The following is a 17,889-nucleotide window of genomic DNA, read 5'->3' as shown; positions in this document are numbered from 1 at the left end:
CATTTTAAATAAAATTTAAAAATCATATGTTTGTTGTCTTGAATTAAAAATAAATAACAAACAATATTTTTCAAACACATACTTAAAGCAATGCTTTTATTTTTTGTTATATTAAATAACGGTAAGTTGCTATTTGATTATTTATAGCGGTGTCGTGGAACCGGCTCCCACACACAATAAAATATTTTTTGTCTTCAACCATGAAATTAATTGATCTAATTAATTATACCCTTCACCACTACTGTGGTACAGGGTATAATAAGTTTGTGCATTTGTATATAACGCCAAGAAATAGTGGTCATAGACCCATCTTTTAGTATACCGATCGGGTAAGAATTAAAATCTGAGTCGATTTAGCGATGTCCGTCTGTCTGTCTGTCTGTCCGTCCATTTGTCTGTATATGTAATTTTGTGCACAAAGTACAGCTCGCAATTTAAGTCCGATCGTTCTCAAATTTGGCATAGGGCCGTTTCTTGAGACAGAGACAATTGCTATTGGTTTTGGAAAAAATCGGTTCAGATTTAGATATAGCTGCCATATATAATTATCTACGATGTGGTCATAGTTAGCGTGTTTATCAACCAATTTTCTTGAAATACCGTACATCCAAATATTTAATGAATCTCGCAAATCTTGCAAAATATCAGCCAAATCGGTTCAGATTTAGATATAGCTCCCATATATATCTTTCGTCCGATTTAGACTCATATGACCACAGAGCCCAAAATTTACTACCGATCTTCATGAAATTTTGCACAGAGGGTAGAATTGGCATTCTACCAATGCTTGGTACACTTGATTGAAATCGGTTCAAATTTAGATAAAGCTCCCATATATATCTTTCGTCCGATTTGAACTTATATGGCCACAAAAGCCAGAGATTTGCCGTGATTTGCTTCAAATTTTGCACAAGGGGTACGTTTAATAGTATCGTTAAGTGTGTCAAATTTTGTTAAAATCGGTTCAGATTTAGATATAGCTCCCATATATATCTTTCGTCCGATTGAACTTATATGGCCTCATTTGCTTCAAATTTCGCACAAGGAGTACGTTTAGTAGTATAGGTAATTGTGCCAAATTTGGTTGAAATCGATTCAGATTTAGATATGGCTCCCATATATATCTCCCGTCCGATTTGCACTCATATGACCAGGGGGGCCAAAGTTATACTCTCATTTACGTGAATTACAGAATTATTATTCTAACTATACATGTCAAATTTATTCAAAATCGGTTCAGATTGTATATACGTACACCAGAGTTGGGGAAATATGGTCGACTGTTTCATATTTTAGACCCATTTTCAATAGGATTTTCCTCCAATTGACTGGATAGTTTCCACAGAGAATACAAATATGGCCAAAATTCTCACAGTTTACACAAAATTCTGTGATGATTTCCCCATATCCTACACACTGCAATGCCAAAATTTCCACAGAACGGATGAGTTTTAAATAAGGCTCCAAGTCGCCCTACACATATCTTGGCGAGATCTAACCAATATCCTTGTAAAATCGCCATTGCTGAGTAGCAAAAATTGTAAATATTACTCTAATTGTCCTATATCTCGAATACATATGTATCGCCTGAAAAATTAAAAATCTCTTTTGTACAATTGCATTAAAATTTCTCTCGCTTCATATTTCCCATATTTTTTACTAACATTGTGTATCATCCCAGGGCGTTAGCCGATTTAAATTTTAATTCTAGAGTTTTTGTAGAAGTACAAAAAATTGTTTCCATTAAAAGTATTTGTATCTGGAAATGCAAACCTTTATATAGCTCCCAGCAAATTTTAAGTAGTTGAGATGGTAACACAAATGTTTGTCTACATAGTCGGCTCCGCCCGACTTTAGATTTTACTTACTTGTTTTTAATTGAAATGTCAAAGCCAATTGAAATCATCAAAGCCAATTAAAAAATTAATTGATACAACTAATTTTTGTGATTGAGTTTTTTTTGTTTTTGATTGATTTTGCTGCATATTGCCTTTAACACCGCAATAAAATTGCGGAAGGATGCCCCCCCAGAGAAAATTTCTAGCTCCGCCAATGCATATAATAGATGCATAAAGTAAAATGAATTTATATATTTTATATTATTTCTGAATAAAGAATATTACTACTACTACTACTACACCTCTACTGAGTAGTACAATATTCACCTAATATGGGTGCCTGACCATAGGAACATACCGGGGAACTGCGAAGCAGATGAGATAGCAAGGCTAGGAACTACCTTACATATTCCAGGGAACTAGAATCTGTTGGTACGTTTTTGGCTACCTGCAAGCTCTTACTGCGTGAGAAGGCTGTCATGATGGCAAATGTTTGATGGGAGAATTGCAAGGGTTGTAACGACACCAAGCAAATATGGCCCCATTTAAACTTGAACCACACACTAGATATGCTAGTGTTCTCAAGACGTCAGGTATCACTTCTGATATCTTCTATAACGGGTCGCTGCCTGATAGGCGAATTTGGCAAAACTATTGGTGCGAAGTATAATGCCTACTGTATGAGCTGTCATGATGCGGAGGAAAAGGAGTCAATTAAACACCTCTTGTGTGAGTGTTCTGCATTTTGTGTAAGGTGTAAGCAAATTTTAGGGGATATAGCTTTAGATTACTGGCGTGAGTGTCCTGCATTTTGTGTAAAGCCTAGTACTAAGATAACGTTTTCGCACGAAAAACTGTTATACTCCATATAAAAAACGTTAGCGCGGTATAAATGCGAAATCTTTGTTTTGAGCATTTTCAAACACATATTTATACAACCCTGGATTTTTCGCACGAAAAAATAGGCAGGTATATTATTTCGCATAAATAAGTTAACATCCCTGGGCTTGAGACCCTATTTACGGAGATAAATGAAGATATTCGTTTTTCGCAAAAACGAACTTAGTACTAGGCATAAGGCATAAGGTGTAAGCAAATTTTAGGGGATATGGCTTTAGATTACTGACGGACCTGGAAAACGTTAACTTAACCAGTATGTTAATGTTTTTGGAACAATCTGGTTGGTTAAACAAAAGAAAATGGTTAAAATATCAACTTTCTTTTAATTAAAATGTCATTGTTTTAAAGAAATTTGTCCTTAATAGTGTGTAAATTGCGCATCCTAAAATTGAGGTTGCGTAATCTTTAATATCACGTAAATATTTTTTTCAGTGTAATAGATTTCAAATAGTAGTGCAAAATTTGCGCATATGCGACCCAAAGTATGCATCTTTGGGTTGGATAATTTTTCCAGGTGCTGGATATTTTTTGTTTTTTTTTTTTTTTTGGAAAAATACATGAACATTCCTAATCATTACACAACTACTCGTTAATTTCATCATGGTTCTAACGTTGACGGCGATACTTATTTTCAAAAGCGGCTTGGCGGCATGACGCCGGATTCGACTGAAACGGCTCCATTCTCTAAATGGAACTATGAAGCGAATATTGCAATCGCTGTATGAGTCCGAATATTTACAAGCAAGATACGTGAATGAGGCGCATTTAGCGGACGTAACATTATTAAAAAATGGAAGAATCTTTAGCAATCAATTGTTAAATCAATGGAAAGAATTGTCACCCACCTCCAAACGGAGTGATATAAAAGATGTTAGTGTTACAACGAATATCATTGGCCGATTAAAGTTCATTCATTCAAAGGAATTTAAAGAAAATTGCCAAAATTTGTTGGGTTCAAATGCAATTACCCTTGGTGGAAATACAGCTATATATCGGAGTGTTTTGTCATGTCCAACACATAATGGGGAAGGAGATGTTTTTGTTAATAAAAGTCCCACTACAATTCGGCTTATCTCAGATAATTTCATTCATGCTTTTCGAGGTCTGGACAATTTTTATAGCATACAAAGAGAGAGGAAAATATGGTGGATGCGGTTTTCTGCCGACCCAAGCCGTTATTTTGTTGAACCCTACAACCTGTCGAATGAAGATGCCGGGGGAATAGTAGACTCAAATGGGGATTGCCAGTCTGTCACTGTTAAATCAAACATTTTTAATAACACTGTCGATATGGAAACTATTACATTGATACGATTGAATGGCCTCCTACAGGATGTTACCAATATACCTGTTGCTGTCATTAGATCTGTTATTGATTTGTGCTTAACAACCTATGGTAAGCAAATGCATTACTTTAAGATACATTAATGATTCGTTTTCTTCTATTATTACACAGCCTTGTTGTTCGATGCAGGAAGTCAAAATGGAAGAGTGGTACTAAGATTAAATAGGAAATTGGCACCGTATCAATGTGCTTTGGCTTCTTTTGTGCATGGTAATTATTGGGGAATCGCAGTACCGATTTTAACTAAAGTTTTAACGTAGAGGAAATGTAGTTTATATTCTTGGCTCCAGCAGTATCATGGATATAAATATCTACAATTCAGAAAGTACAATTATTCCTAAACCAAAGTGCAGTCAAAAAGTGAAAATTTTCGTTTTGGACCGTAACGGAGGACGGATCTAATATTTTTGTACATCCATTGCATTATGTCTTCCGAAGTGAAATTTGAAAATTTCGGATTTCTTTTTTTTTCATTTTTATTTTTTATTCATAATAGCCTATTCACATTAGGCTCGAAATCTACTAAAAGTGGATTTGAAATACATACCGTTTTACAAGGCAAATTACAATTGAACGGGATTTTGGAAGTGTAATGTGAAATTTCATTTCTGCTTTCCCGATTTCATTCGAAAATATAAGGGGGAAAATAATGATTCTACTGTACTTTTTTGGGTTTTACCTATATCTAACAATACCTAAATACATTTTATTGGTAAATGTCTACGCACATGTAGTGCATTTTGTGGATTGTGTCTGGCATAAATTTTTGCCGATATCTGGCGATAATATAGCTCAAAATCTGTACATGAGACTTTTTATTTTTTAATTTTGATTTTTTGTAGTAACCAATATCTATTACTTGCATTTGGCCTGGTCAATTCCTCTCAAATGGTTTCTTAGATATAGGAGATCCAATATCGGGACTATATATAGCCGATATCTGGCGATAATATAGCTCAAAAACTGTACATGAGACTTTTTATTTTTTAATTTTGATTTTTTGTAGTCACCAATATCTATTTGCAATTGGTCTGGTCAATTCCTCTCAAATGGTTTCTTAGATATAGGAGATCCAATATCGGGGCTATATAGCCGATATCTGGCGATAATATAGCTCAAAATCTGTACATGAAACTTTTTTATTTTTTAATTTTGATTTTTTTGCAATAACAAATATCTATAACTGACATTTGGTCTGGTCAATTCCTCTCAAATGGTTTCGTAGATATAGGAGATGCAATATCGGGGCTATATATAGCCGATATCTGGCGATAATATAGCTCAAAATCTGTACATGAGACTTTTTATTTTTTAATTTTGATTTTTTGTAGCCACCAATATCTATTATTTGCATTTGGTCTGGTCAATTCCTCTCAAATGGTTTGGTAGATATAGGAGATCCAATATCGGGACTATATAGCCGATATCGGTGACGCTATATCTCAAATACCCTACATGAAAATTTTGATTAATTTTGGTTTTTGGTGCAGGCCAATATCTACCACTGGCATTTTGTCTGGTCAATTCCTCTCAAATGGTTTCCTAGGTATATGCGATTTAATATCGGGGCTATATAGCCGATATCTGATGACACTATATCTCAAATACTGTGCACGAGATTTTTGAAGTTATTTAAGAATCTTATTTTGGTACCCCTTAGATGTTTTTATTATTGTATTTTAATATCTTATGTCCATTACTTCAGGATATATTGACATTTTTGTACGACTTTAGAATTATTAGCGGTTATCTCTTATGGATAAATTTTTCGACGATATAAAACCACCAATGCATAGTATGACTACACATAAAATAACTGACGGTGTTTGGCAGTTTTTCCACCACAAATTTGTCTCTTTTTAAGAAAAACTTTTTTTTTGGAATGCGTTCCACAAGGTAAATTCGTTCCACAAATTTGAATTTTGCTTAGCCGAGACACAAACCACGAATTTAACTCGCGAATTTATCTTCACACCCTTGTAAAGTTTTTAAATATTTTTTAAAATTTTCCACTATTTTATTTTTCCTTACTATTTTTTAACACTGTAAAAATCAGAAGATGTATTTTTTGTGAAAACTGCGTAAAACAGGATTTTTATATCTCACCTCAAAAGAACTGGTGAAATGAAAATGAAGACCATATCTATAAGAGCACTTTCGGATGCAAATCAAAAGTAATGGCTTAAGGTGAGTACTATGTTCGGGTTTTCCACCAATACACTAAATTAAAAGTGCAAAAATATATTAAGCCAATTCTATTTTTATCAAGTCCTCTTATATTATGGATGGATTGCCTTGATTGCGAAATATTTAATATTTCTATATTGATTCAAAAAAGTAACCGTGAAAAAAACTGGATTTTAGCTTGAAAATTGAACATAGTACTTACCTTTACGAAGAAATGTCATTTTTGTGGGTAATTATTGTACATTTTTAACTTAAACTAACGAACATTGTATAATATGTCTTCACATTATACCTAAGTTTGCTATTGAATACGTTTTAAGCAACTATTTTTTTTTTTTATTTTAACAATTTTGTAATGGGAAAAAATTAGTTAAAATCGATCATACGCTCCCTACGTGGTATGGAATTATATAGAACTAAATCTTTCTTTTTGAATACTCTTCTTGAAAACATAGGTACTCCAAACAGTGAACTGCATGAACTAAGCCTTCATTTAAACTTCGTTCTATGCAGAGCAGGTTTACGCTTATTTGAAATTCCATTTCATGCGACGTCAAAGGAAAATATTGATCTGTTCTTGAGAAAAGCTGATTCTTACGGCATACCTTACACAATTATTGTCGAAGAAAATTCTCTAAAGACTGGACTAATGAAACTTCGAAATCGTGATACTTCTTTGGCGGAGACAATACATATAAGTGATTTGCCAATATATCTACAAAAAATCTGTGAATAAAAATTTCTTAAGTAACTAAATATGTGACTATGGATGGCGTTTGAGTCAGAAATATTTATCGTAAGTTTAAAAAAATGATTTTTCATGGTTTTTTTGCAAAGAATTTCTTCACATGCGGTGATATGTCCTAATTGGAATGATACAACTTTAGAACTTTTCGATATTATTAAAATGCATGAGACAAATTTTTACCAAATTCTAAATATATTATCTACATTTAGCGATAACTGTATATGGAAATATAAAACACTTACCCGTAAAGTAATCCAGATGTATGCCGCGTTCATTATCCATTCCTTTTCGAAGTGCTACTGAAGCCAAAGAGCGAACCTATGTAAACATTACATATAAAGAAAACAGATGCAATGGAATAGATTCCATACTGCTTACTTGTTTATAAGAGCCAGCATTCCCAGGTATAAATATAACTGGAGCTCCTTTTAGTTTCAAGTTGTTCACGTCTTGAAGGATTCTTCCTTCGTAGTAGTAGTACAACCCATAGTGAGGGTATTTTTTATTATCTTCAAACGAAACCTTCTACAAGAATATAAAAAAATGATTTGTGGATTCCGAGGACATAATGTTAAATATATCTAGTTATAAGCCATATACTCATAAAGTCTAATTTTACTAAATATTTACCGAAAATTGAGGAACTCCAAACATATATGTCATTCGACAGGCATTATCTTCAACTTCCATAAATATATGACGTATTCCATAGATAAAGCATCCAAATGATGCAACGATTATAAGAATAAATGCATTTCTAAACATTTTCAAGCAAATAAATAATATATGTAGAATTTGCGTAAACAACACCGGGGATGTGTTGATACAGTGTCACCAGGTATCCCAATTGGTTACTAACAGCTGATTACTAAAAATAACCCCCATATAAAAACAAAAATAAAGTTGCCACTCTGTTAGAATATTCGAGTCGAAAAAAACAGGTGGTGCCATTGAAACTACTAATAACTTTTTTTCAGAACTACTTCACAATAAACTAAACTTATAGTAAATATAAGATGAGTGTAATAATAATATAGAGAAGCTTTAGCTACTGAGGCCATCAGCTAATATAAGTTTAAAATTATTTTACTTACGTGAAGTATTCCGTTCATCATAACATTTACATCCTGTAGCATTTATTTAGATATTAATACAGGACTACCAAAGCTTTGAACCAAAAGACTAGATAATTATGAATATAGACAGTATGTGGGAAAAATAATCTCTTCGATAACGCCTTTAATTGTATTGAAAATTTGGCCGTTTTTTCTGTATAGAGGGTAATCATGTACAAAACTGAAATACAATTCATAGATCCATGTTTTGTTAACGTTATCCGATCGTTGAATGAAAAGTTGAATTTTCTCTTTGAAAGCAACAGCTCGGTTAGAGTGCCTCAAACAGAAAAAAACAACCCTAACATCATCACAGATTAACGCATTGTATGTAACTAACCTTTACCTTTGGTTTTAAATTAAGAAATTTTACACAACAAACAACTATATAATTAATCAATTTAACCCTGGAAAGTCATCCTTATTTTTTGTACACTAACGTCATCCTTCGTCATTTTGACTACGCCTTATTTCAGGACGCTATAATTTGCATCGTGATCAAAAATGAGTACCAAAATTGAATTTATTTCCTTATTCAATTTGTTTTTAATTAGTATAAGACAAAAATTCATAAAATGATTGTATTGGTATAACTTAAATTTATCATTTCCTAATCGACCAAAATGCGTTTTAAATCGAAAATGAAATTACGCGTCGTCATTTTGACGAGGGATGACTGTCCAGGGTTAAGCCTTCTTGGAACATAAGCTATTAAAGCAATGTATGGCCCAAGAGTGCTTAAATTGATTAAATAAATGTAGCTGAGGCTTAAATCTACTTTAGTACAAGTGCTCCGAGTTGTCCAATTTCCAATGTCCAATTTTCGATTCTAAACACAAAATGTAATATACCATTTTTTTGGCGGCAAGACCTATTTTCGGAGTTACGGGACCCTAAAGTTTTCATTATTATTTATATTGGATTTAGTACCCAACGCATATAATCTTCCTAAAAGTGATATATATGGTATCCAAATAATAGGTAATAAAGTGTATATTTAGAATACATATAAAAAAACTTCATAAGCATGGACCCCGGGGCCTTCAAAATTTTTACCCTTTCTCATATAAGCAATATGGTACTCATATTAAAGCTAATTTCGAGAACATTGCGTAAAGAGATTTTTATATAGAAAGCCATTAAAGAGAAAAACCCAAAAATTTTTCGCCTGCAGCGGTTTTCTTAAGAAAATATTACATTTCGTCTTTGTTTTTTACGTTTTTTTTTTAAATTCAATTCAATAGTTCATTTACTACTACAAAAACAAAAATAAGAGAACACAACATATCACATTAACTGTTCAAGATAAAAAGTACTATTTACATAACAAAATTTAAATTTTTTCATAGCCTATATCTCGGAAACTAAATGTTTTCAGGACAATTTTTACTCAATATTTTCTCTTTAAAATACATCATTTGTACTAAATACGGACATTTTTTTTTTCAAATTTAGTAAAAAAAAAGTGAAGAAAATAATAAAATAAAAATTTTCAAGGGTCTATATCTCGAAAACTAGGCTTTTTCGACAATTTTTTTACTTAATATTTCCTCTTTAAAATGTACTATTTATTTGTACAATTATTTGGGAAATTTTCCGAAAATTTTCGGTCAAAATTAAAAAAAGAATATATAGAAAAATACCGATTTTCAGATGTCGATATCTCGAAAACTAGGCCTTGCCCCCAAATTTTTTACTTGACATTTTCTCTTTAAAATACACTCTCCTACCCTCCCCCCACAAAAAAAAAAATTAAGCACTTTCACTAAAGTAGATTTGTTCCCCAATAAATAAATCATCCCGGATGAGGCTGGAAATAAACCCAGCGGACACGTTGGATGGAAATAATGGAATAATTCAATACTTGTTTTATTCGCATTTTAAAGTGACCTTGAGAGCCCATTAAAAAACAAAAGCTAATAATAAAGAAAAAAGGTCGATACACTAAATAAACGTAAATATATTTTCATTTCTTTTTTAATTTTATTTTCGATTTTCTACTATCGATTGAGGACGATAGTCTCTTTCCTTACAAAAATACAGGTTATTCAACGTTTTTTTTTTTTTTTCAAACATATTTATACGTTTTCTTTAATTTCTATTACTTACTAGATTTTAAAACATGACATACACAAACCTAATTATATAATGAATACTAAATGAAGCTTAGTTTCAAGGTGTTTTAATAATTGCTATTTACAGATCCGTCAAACGGTCCCATATTATCCCCAAAATCTTGCAAATCTTCTTCCTCATCGAAATCATCCACTAAATCCTTTGGCTCAGGGCAATCTCTGCACCGGCTCTCATTAAGTCCATAATTTATGCATGTGGACCCAACGCACTCACAGCAACCATCGTGAAACCATCTGAAAACAGAGTTCTAATATTAATATTCCTAAAATAATTTATTTTAGATTACCTATAACCGCTCGCGCCGGTGCTTTGACAACTTTGACGGCATTTATTCCAAGATGTACATTGATCAAGATAAATGACCGTACAATTCACTACACCAATATGATCTCTTTCTTTGACGGCTCCATCCAAATTCTTGTCATTATTTTCCATTGGAAAACTATGCATTTTAGGGCCACCCAAAACCTTATCAAAATCCAGTTGAAATGTAAATATGTTCCAATTGAAACCCAAATCATCTGCTGCTGACGATACGAAAACATTAAAAAGCTCCGGAACACCTTCGAAATCTTCAACATGCGATTTTTTCGAGAATAAATTCCTTGTATCATTAGGCTTAGGGCACAGTTCTGAAAAGAGCAAATTTGTGTGTTTATTAATGATGAAATGTCAACTATGTAGCATGGGCTGAAATGAAAACAGCATTATTTGCATTATTAAAAATATATAAAATATATTTTTTTGTATTTCTATTCATTTAAGAAATTAAAACCTTTATGTACACACAAATTTTATTTTATTTCAATCACGAAAATCACGAATTCAATCATTTTTTTTTAATTGAAATGTCTTCAATCACGAAAATGAGTATCAATAATCCATTTTGATTGAAAACCAACACAATTTTCATATAAAAAAATTAATTGACTTTCGTCACTGATTGAATCAATTAAAATTTTAATTAATTTCGGGATAAAAATCAACTATTTGATTGATTCAAATAAATAATGAATTGACATTGGCAATAAATTTCAATCAAAAAATTAAGGAATTGCGTACCAAAAATCTTATTTAATTTTGTTTGAAATAAAAGAAAATATGCGTTTTTTATAAAAAAAATATTCAATATTTTATTTTTGTGAAATATGCTATAAAAAACTGAATTTAGTTCTCGTTATTTGTGTGTTTTATTCAAACATAACATACACATACAATTACGATCAATAACAACTAAAGGGTGAACAAATAAACTATATAAATCATTATCTTCCTTATCATAATAACCATGTCAGCATGTTCTAATATGTAGATGCGCCTAGATTTCCAATAAATCAGCAGTCTGTAAGCTAATTAATTTTTCTGAAAGTAAACAGAATAATTAAAACTTTTTTTCAATTAAAAGTTAATTTTGTTTAACATTACCTGCATAGAATATCAGGTTGAATCTTAGTTCCAGGTTACAGAGTTATACCCCATGTTCCGAAATTCGCAATCGCAAGAATTTATTTTTTTTGTAACGAAAAAATCGATATACTCTCGGACTCCAATACAATTTTAATATTAACTTCTTATTAAAGGGAACTATATTACCAAAATTTAAGTTTAAAAGTTTCAGGGTGAAGAAATTATGGCCAAACGAAAATTTTTCGATTTCAAAATTCGGAATGTGGGAGATCATTAGGCCTGTGCCCAATTTCACAAAATTTTGTGATTTGTATCGAAAATAAAATCGTGCGATTTATAATAGCTTATTCCGGAAATCGCGCAAAAGCGTATGGAAAATTTTCAATTCCGAAATGTGTCATAACTGTTAAAATCAGCTGTTAAAGAAGAAAACATTTTAGTCCATCACATTTTTTTGAAAAAGAAAACAATAAACGAATCTGTAAGCTCCAGGGAATGGCTTTTTCGAATGCAATTGCCTATTTCGAAATATATCGACGCCGTAAAATTAGCGAAAATTACAAAATTATTATGGCGCCACGCTACTCAGTGTTGCATTGAGTATCATTCTCACCAGTTTTTAAATAAATTCGTAATATTTGCAACACGATATGCGGTGAATCGCAAGTAGATTGTGTCAAAATGGGGTCGCTCCAAAATGTACGCGATTATTACTTTACAAGTACATTATTTCGATATTTTATATTTTTGATTTACTGCCAAGACATATAGCAATTTATTGTTAAGCATGTCTTATACAAGCTTTACAATATCTTTGAAAAATTGATTAATTTATTTTGAATTCGCAGAGACAAGTCTCATCGATTTGAAATCGGAAAATTTTTGGGATTTGCGATGACCGGAACAAGTCTAATAGGAGAAATCGCAAATTGTTTGCGCTTACGATTATGGGAACAGGCCTGAATTATCTTTTGCCGTTGTAGTCTTTTAGCATAAAAAGGCGTATTGATTGGCTCGGCAAGTTTAATTTTAGTAGCAATTCCTTTTCTAAATTTCCACACATTGATATCATCTATTAAAATTTGAACCAATTAGACACAAAAAATAATGGCAAAGTAACATAATATTTGGAATTATATTGATACATTGAAAATTCTGGAAATAAAAAATATAAATGGAAAATGAATATTTTTATTATACACATTTGTTGCGATTTTCGGATATTTTTCATATTTCGGGTTCAAACTGAAAAGACGGGTAAAACAAAAATAGAACTTTGTTTGCCAACTCTACTTCGCAACTTGGAGGTAAATGTTCCATCGCATCCATGCCGCTCTTGCTTTTAAGAAAATTAGAAGTGAAATAAATTTTACAATTTTAAAAGATCAATACGGTACTCACCTTTTGATTGCAAAAATATTCTGTATACTAGATGATTTTTTTTATTAAAATGATGATGTTAATTGACTGACCAATTTGACGAAATAAAAATGCTTTGTTTTAGTCCGTTCAATATAAACAGGGCTCAAAGGAAAACGGTATTCACATTACACAAGTACTTACTTTCAATAAACGTAGATTGTGTTCCATTTTTTACAATACCACTAAACACAAACACAGGTAATTCCAAATTCGTTCTGTCATATATTTTTTCCTTTGCCGCATTTGTTGTTGCACACTTTATTTATTGTTGTGTTCAAAATATGTACGCACACATTTGGATAATCTATGATTTCAATCACAAAGGTGATTGAATCAATCACATGGTTTATTAGGAACGGACATTTTTTCACTTTTGTAATTGAAAATTATTTCAAAATTGATTAACAAATTAATTGAATCAATTAATATTTTAATTTGAAATGTAACAAATATCATTCTTTTTTAAATAGTATTTATTTGTTCCGTTTTACGAACGGTCCCAACGCCCACTTTCCCGCCCCTTCCGACCGTGAGGGCCTCGTCCACATGACGTAGGGACAGCGTACACACCATGATCCGGACCATGGCGGGGTGGAGGCAGAGGGATTTGACCTACAGAGCTACAGCTACAGAGAAGGACTCATCAGCCGGATATATTAAAAAACAAGATCAAATATTAGGTTATTCAATAAAACTAATGTATTAGTTATCCTAATATGCTAAAATTCTAGTCTTCATCATATCAATACTAAGGTTAGTGTCAACTAGATGATATATTGAATTAAAAATAATGCACATCCTACGAATAGGCTCCACAGAAGCATAATTCGAACGTTGAAAATCAATGTAAAGAAACTGGTAATTCCTAGATGCCCTAAATGGAACATTTTCCTAATCCTAGATATCAATTCCGAGCATGAAATATCCCCACTAACTAACCTATACAACATCATGCAGCTCAACATCGTCCGTCGGCTCCTAAGAGTAGGCAAATTAATCAGCCTCAATCTAGAAGTGTATGAAGGAAGAACAAAATCACTGTTCCAATGAAGATGTCTCAAAGCGAAAAACAAGAACTGCTTCTGAACCGATTCTATCCTATCAATGTAAACTTCATACTAAGGATCCCACACGATAGAACCATACTCTATAATGGGTCTAGCAAGGGCTGTAAAAAGCCTCTTTGTAACATAAGGGTCCGAAAACTCCTTCGCCCAACGCTTTATGAAACCTAGAACCCCATACGCCTTCCTCACCATCGAATCAATATGACCATTAAAATTAATCCTACGATCCATAACAATGTCAAGATCAACAAAAGAATCAATCTCTTCCAATAACGAGTCCCGTATACTATACCGAACATCAATAGGCCTAGACCTAGACCTAAAGAATCGCATAAACTTGCATTTCCTCAAGTTCAAATCCATCAGATTTACCCTACACCAATCATCAAAGCTATCCAAATCACCTTGTAATAAATGCACCTGACCAGAATTATCATACGAGGAGAATAACTTAACGTCATCGGCATACATCAAAATCCTAGAGTTAACTACGAACTGAGGTAAATCGTTTATAAATAACAAAAATAAGAAAGGCCCAAAATGACTACCCTGAGGCACACCTGATGAGACATCAAAGCACCTTGAATAGGAATCACCAAAAGACACAATCTGCGTACGGCAATAAAGATACGACGAAATCCAAGCCAAAAGTGTACTGGCCAATCCAATCCTATCCAGCTTATATAACAAGAGCTTATGATTCACCCGGTCAAAAGCCTTACTAAAATCCGTATAAATAACATGAGTCTGATTCCCAACAAGAAACTGATTAATAACATGAGAAGTAAATTCCACCAAGTTCGTAGTAGTCGATAGGCCCTTACGAAAACCATGTTGGCAGGGACCCAGCATCGAAGAAATGCCATGCGACAAAACATCAGTCATCATCTTTTCAAAAACCTTGGGAATAGCTCTACATTTTGCTATCCCACTATAATTACTCACATCAAAGGGGCTCGACCGACTTATGGCCGACTTATGAAGTGGTACGACAAAAGAGCTCCTCCATCTTAGAGGGAAATAACCGAAACTCAATGAACTATTAAATAACATCGACAATGGAACAGAGAGACATTCGGAGCAAAACCTCAGAATTATCCCAGGAATCCCATCTGGACCACAGACAGACTATCAAATAATGGAATTGCCACCCTATTAAGCGACCTAATAGAATAGGGATATGAACCATCAGCATCATAAGCACCCTTTCTATAAACACATTCAAAATAGTCCGCGAAACAGTCCGCAATGGACTGGTCCCCATAAAAGTCAACACCATCCCTTCGGATCTTCGACGGCCTAGTCGAAGACTTACGTTTCATCCTAACAAAATCATAAAAAGACCTCGGGTTACAATGAATGTCACCTCTAACCTTATCAATGTAACGAACATAACACGCTCTTGATTCCATATTATAAATAGACCTAGCGACGAGTACCGAGCATAATCAAATCCCGTCCTTCGGATTTGATAAAATACTTAATTGAATAAATTAACATATTAATTGAATCCATTCCAAATTCAATTAAGTGGTTAATTAAAAAAAAAGAGATGGTAATTTTTTATGTGTGGATGCCGTTCGCGTACTTCTCAGCAATTTCAAACGAAGAGAGTAAATACTAGGGCTGTCACCCGGGATAAATCCCGTCTCGAAATCCCGGGATTTTCGGGAAGGGAATAATCCCGGATCCCGGGACTTTTTATTTTGAATCCCGGGATTTTTCGGGATCCCGAAAATTCGAATTCGTTTAATTTGTGGCATTTTAGCATTATTTATTAATAAATTGGAGTCTTCATTCCTTAGAAGGCACAATTACATCAAAGGTCAAAGTAAACTAGGTGTTCGTTAAGTATTATAGCAATTTGAAATTTCTTTTTAAATTACTCTTATGTTCTTTTGTTAATAAAATTGAAATAAACTAAATTGGTTTAATTACAACAATTTTTTGGCGCTGTAGATTATTACTCAAACTATTTGAAAAATCTCGAAAATTTCGGAATCCCGGAATTCTATATTATAAAATCCCGAATTCCGGGATTTATAAAAATCGATCCCGAATGAAAGCCGTAGTAAATACACACTTTATCTATTATTTTCTACTGGAAAAGCACGCGAACAGACCTAGTGTTGTACAAAATAGGTGATCATTATTAGAACAGTGGTTATGCTATCGATATCCAAGTGGTCATTATATCGGAAAGATATTTATCAAATTCCAATTAAGAAAACATGAACACATAAGCAAGCGTTTGATCAATGAAGCAAATGGCTTTGTTTGTGTTTCGTCAAGTAGATGTATCTATGGACTATCGTTTAAAACTCGTTAATATTCTGCCCATACACTACTGCTCTACTGGTTGGTTGATTGACATCTTTCGACTTACTTACCAACACAACTGCAACATTCCTCGTAGTATTTTTTTCCAAGGCATTTCAAGCACTCCTGGCAACAGGAACAATTTTTCAATTCACATTTACAACTTTGTGTCAACAAACATTTGGAAACTATGGGTGCACAAACCACCTCATTGCAAGACTCCACCACTGATGAACTGTTGAAAAATATAAATGCAAGTAGCAACAAAATGCCAATAGTTAAACTCCGCAAAATCTCCATGTTTATGGGTGTAGTGAAAATTTATCAAATATTTTGTTGAATAAAATCAAAAAAACGAGCACGAAAAACAATAAAGGACGGACACAAATCAACTAAACATATTATTTGGACACAGGGAGACACTCTCACAACTTTTATTTCACAAACGGACTCACGGAGATGTCGTCGTATAACATATATTTTTAACAAAAGCGCTATAGATCTCAAAATCTATTTGGTACTCTATGTATTTGAAAGACGTTTGACTGCGTTTGATGCTGCGATGATCATATTTACTTTTCTATTTGCGACGATCTCGCAATAGTGATGACAGGCAGTAGTTCATTTACCGAATACATTTATTCGGTACGTTCTTTTTAAAGTAATCACAATAATTTTAAGTACACCTGTACTGTGGTTTGGAACGAACTTGTAGCGTAGTACCTCAGAAAAAAACAACGAAAATTTCCATATCCGATCTTTATTTTAGTTTATGAAAATTAATAAATAAATCTAACAAAAAAGGTTTTATTCAAATCAATTAGACTATTTTACATTCAAATTCCAAATTAGTTCATATTTTTGTAAAATGAGAGAATCTTCCATAAATTGTGCTTAAAAGCTTTTAAAATGAGTACATTTTACTGTCATAAACTTCGTATACAACAATTAACAATTTTTTGATTCAAATTTTTTCCTTCAAAGTATCGCAATAAACAAAAACCTTTGAAAAATGCTAAATTTCAACAATTTTTCAAGCATTTTTCAAATGATTACGGTAATATTCAAGTTGAGAAATTGTTGAGAAAATCTCGTTGTCAACAAAAAACAGACATTACCCTCAACAATAGAATTCAACACATTACCAGTAATTTCTCAAGTGTTATCCTCAAATTGAATGCATCGCTTCAATCCCAGTTCTAACTGCAAGTCAACATTAAACTTCTAGGGATTTTGTATAATTTTTTTAATTTTTATTGGTAAAAAATATAATAATATTAAAAATTACATTAATAATATATATAAATATTAAAATAATATAATCAAAACATAATTATCTTATTAAACGTATTAACCCTGCCAACATTTTTGAATTTGGGGGCGCTTCTGAGAATCCCCACTACGT

At 32.6% G+C, this 17,889-nt stretch overlaps 3 protein-coding genes across 4 annotated transcripts in view; 1 reads left to right on the top strand and 2 right to left on the bottom strand.

The window, feature by feature from the left end:
• PGAP1 (GPI inositol-deacylase) overlaps positions 1-7,859 on the bottom strand; it is a 43,898-nt gene extending 36,039 nt beyond the window's left edge. For both annotated transcript variants that reach the window (XM_075298591.1, XM_075298592.1), the window contains exons 1-3: positions 7,649-7,859; positions 7,397-7,543; positions 7,261-7,336 (exon numbers count right to left, since the gene is read on the bottom strand). In XM_075298591.1, coding sequence (XP_075154706.1) covers positions 7,261-7,336; positions 7,397-7,543; positions 7,649-7,783 — 358 coding nt within the window. In that variant the 5' untranslated portion in view covers positions 7,784-7,859. The remainder of the gene's footprint in view (positions 1-7,260; positions 7,337-7,396; positions 7,544-7,648) is intronic.
• On the top strand, positions 3,412-7,026 carry PolG2 (DNA polymerase subunit gamma-2, mitochondrial). Its single transcript, XM_075298593.1, has 3 exons — positions 3,412-4,134; positions 4,195-4,293; positions 6,726-7,026. The coding sequence occupies exons 1-3, from the start codon at positions 3,435-3,437 to the stop codon at positions 7,004-7,006; spliced, it is 1,080 nt and encodes a 359-aa protein (XP_075154708.1). The 5' UTR covers positions 3,412-3,434; the 3' UTR covers positions 7,007-7,026.
• Positions 7,860-10,096: 2,237 nt separating the features above from the next.
• cv (twisted gastrulation BMP signaling modulator crossveinless) lies at positions 10,097-16,926 on the bottom strand. Its single transcript, XM_075299701.1, has 3 exons — positions 16,556-16,926; positions 10,556-10,901; positions 10,097-10,502 (listed from the first exon to the last, which is right to left on the bottom strand). Exons 1-3 carry the CDS (start codon positions 16,782-16,784, stop codon positions 10,316-10,318), a joined length of 762 nt encoding a protein of 253 aa, XP_075155816.1. The 5' UTR covers positions 16,785-16,926; the 3' UTR covers positions 10,097-10,315.
• Between the last annotated feature and the right edge of the window lie 963 nt (positions 16,927-17,889).

Source organism: Haematobia irritans, chromosome 3, assembly GCF_050003625.1.
Source record: "Haematobia irritans isolate KBUSLIRL chromosome 3, ASM5000362v1, whole genome shotgun sequence".
Classification (NCBI taxonomy): domain Eukaryota; kingdom Metazoa; phylum Arthropoda; class Insecta; order Diptera; family Muscidae; genus Haematobia; species Haematobia irritans.
This window is presented reverse-complemented; position numbering and strand designations above follow the sequence as displayed.

What these genes read in the sequence shown, in the direction of transcription:
- PolG2 (XM_075298593.1), top strand. Translation starts at nt 3,435, where the DNA reads ATGAAGCGAATATTGCAATCGCTGTATGAGTCCGAATATTTACAAGCA. An exon ending in TTTGTGCTTAACAACCTATG is followed by an intron (nt 4,135 to 4,194) that starts GTAAGCAAATGC and finishes ATTATTACACAG; the next exon opens with CCTTGTTGTTCGATGCAGGA. An exon ending in TTTGGCTTCTTTTGTGCATG is followed by an intron (nt 4,294 to 6,725) that starts GTAATTATTGGG and finishes TTGAAAACATAG; the next exon opens with GTACTCCAAACAGTGAACTG.
- cv (XM_075299701.1), bottom strand. Translation starts at nt 16,784, where the DNA reads ATGGAGATTTTGCGGAGTTTAACTATTGGCATTTTGTTGCTACTTGCA. An exon ending in GGAATGTTGCAGTTGTGTTG is followed by an intron (nt 10,902 to 16,555) that starts GTAAGTAAGTCG and finishes TGCTCTTTTCAG; the next exon opens with AACTGTGCCCTAAGCCTAAT. An exon ending in ACCGGCGCGAGCGGTTATAG is followed by an intron (nt 10,503 to 10,555) that starts GTAATCTAAAAT and finishes CTCTGTTTTCAG; the next exon opens with ATGGTTTCACGATGGTTGCT.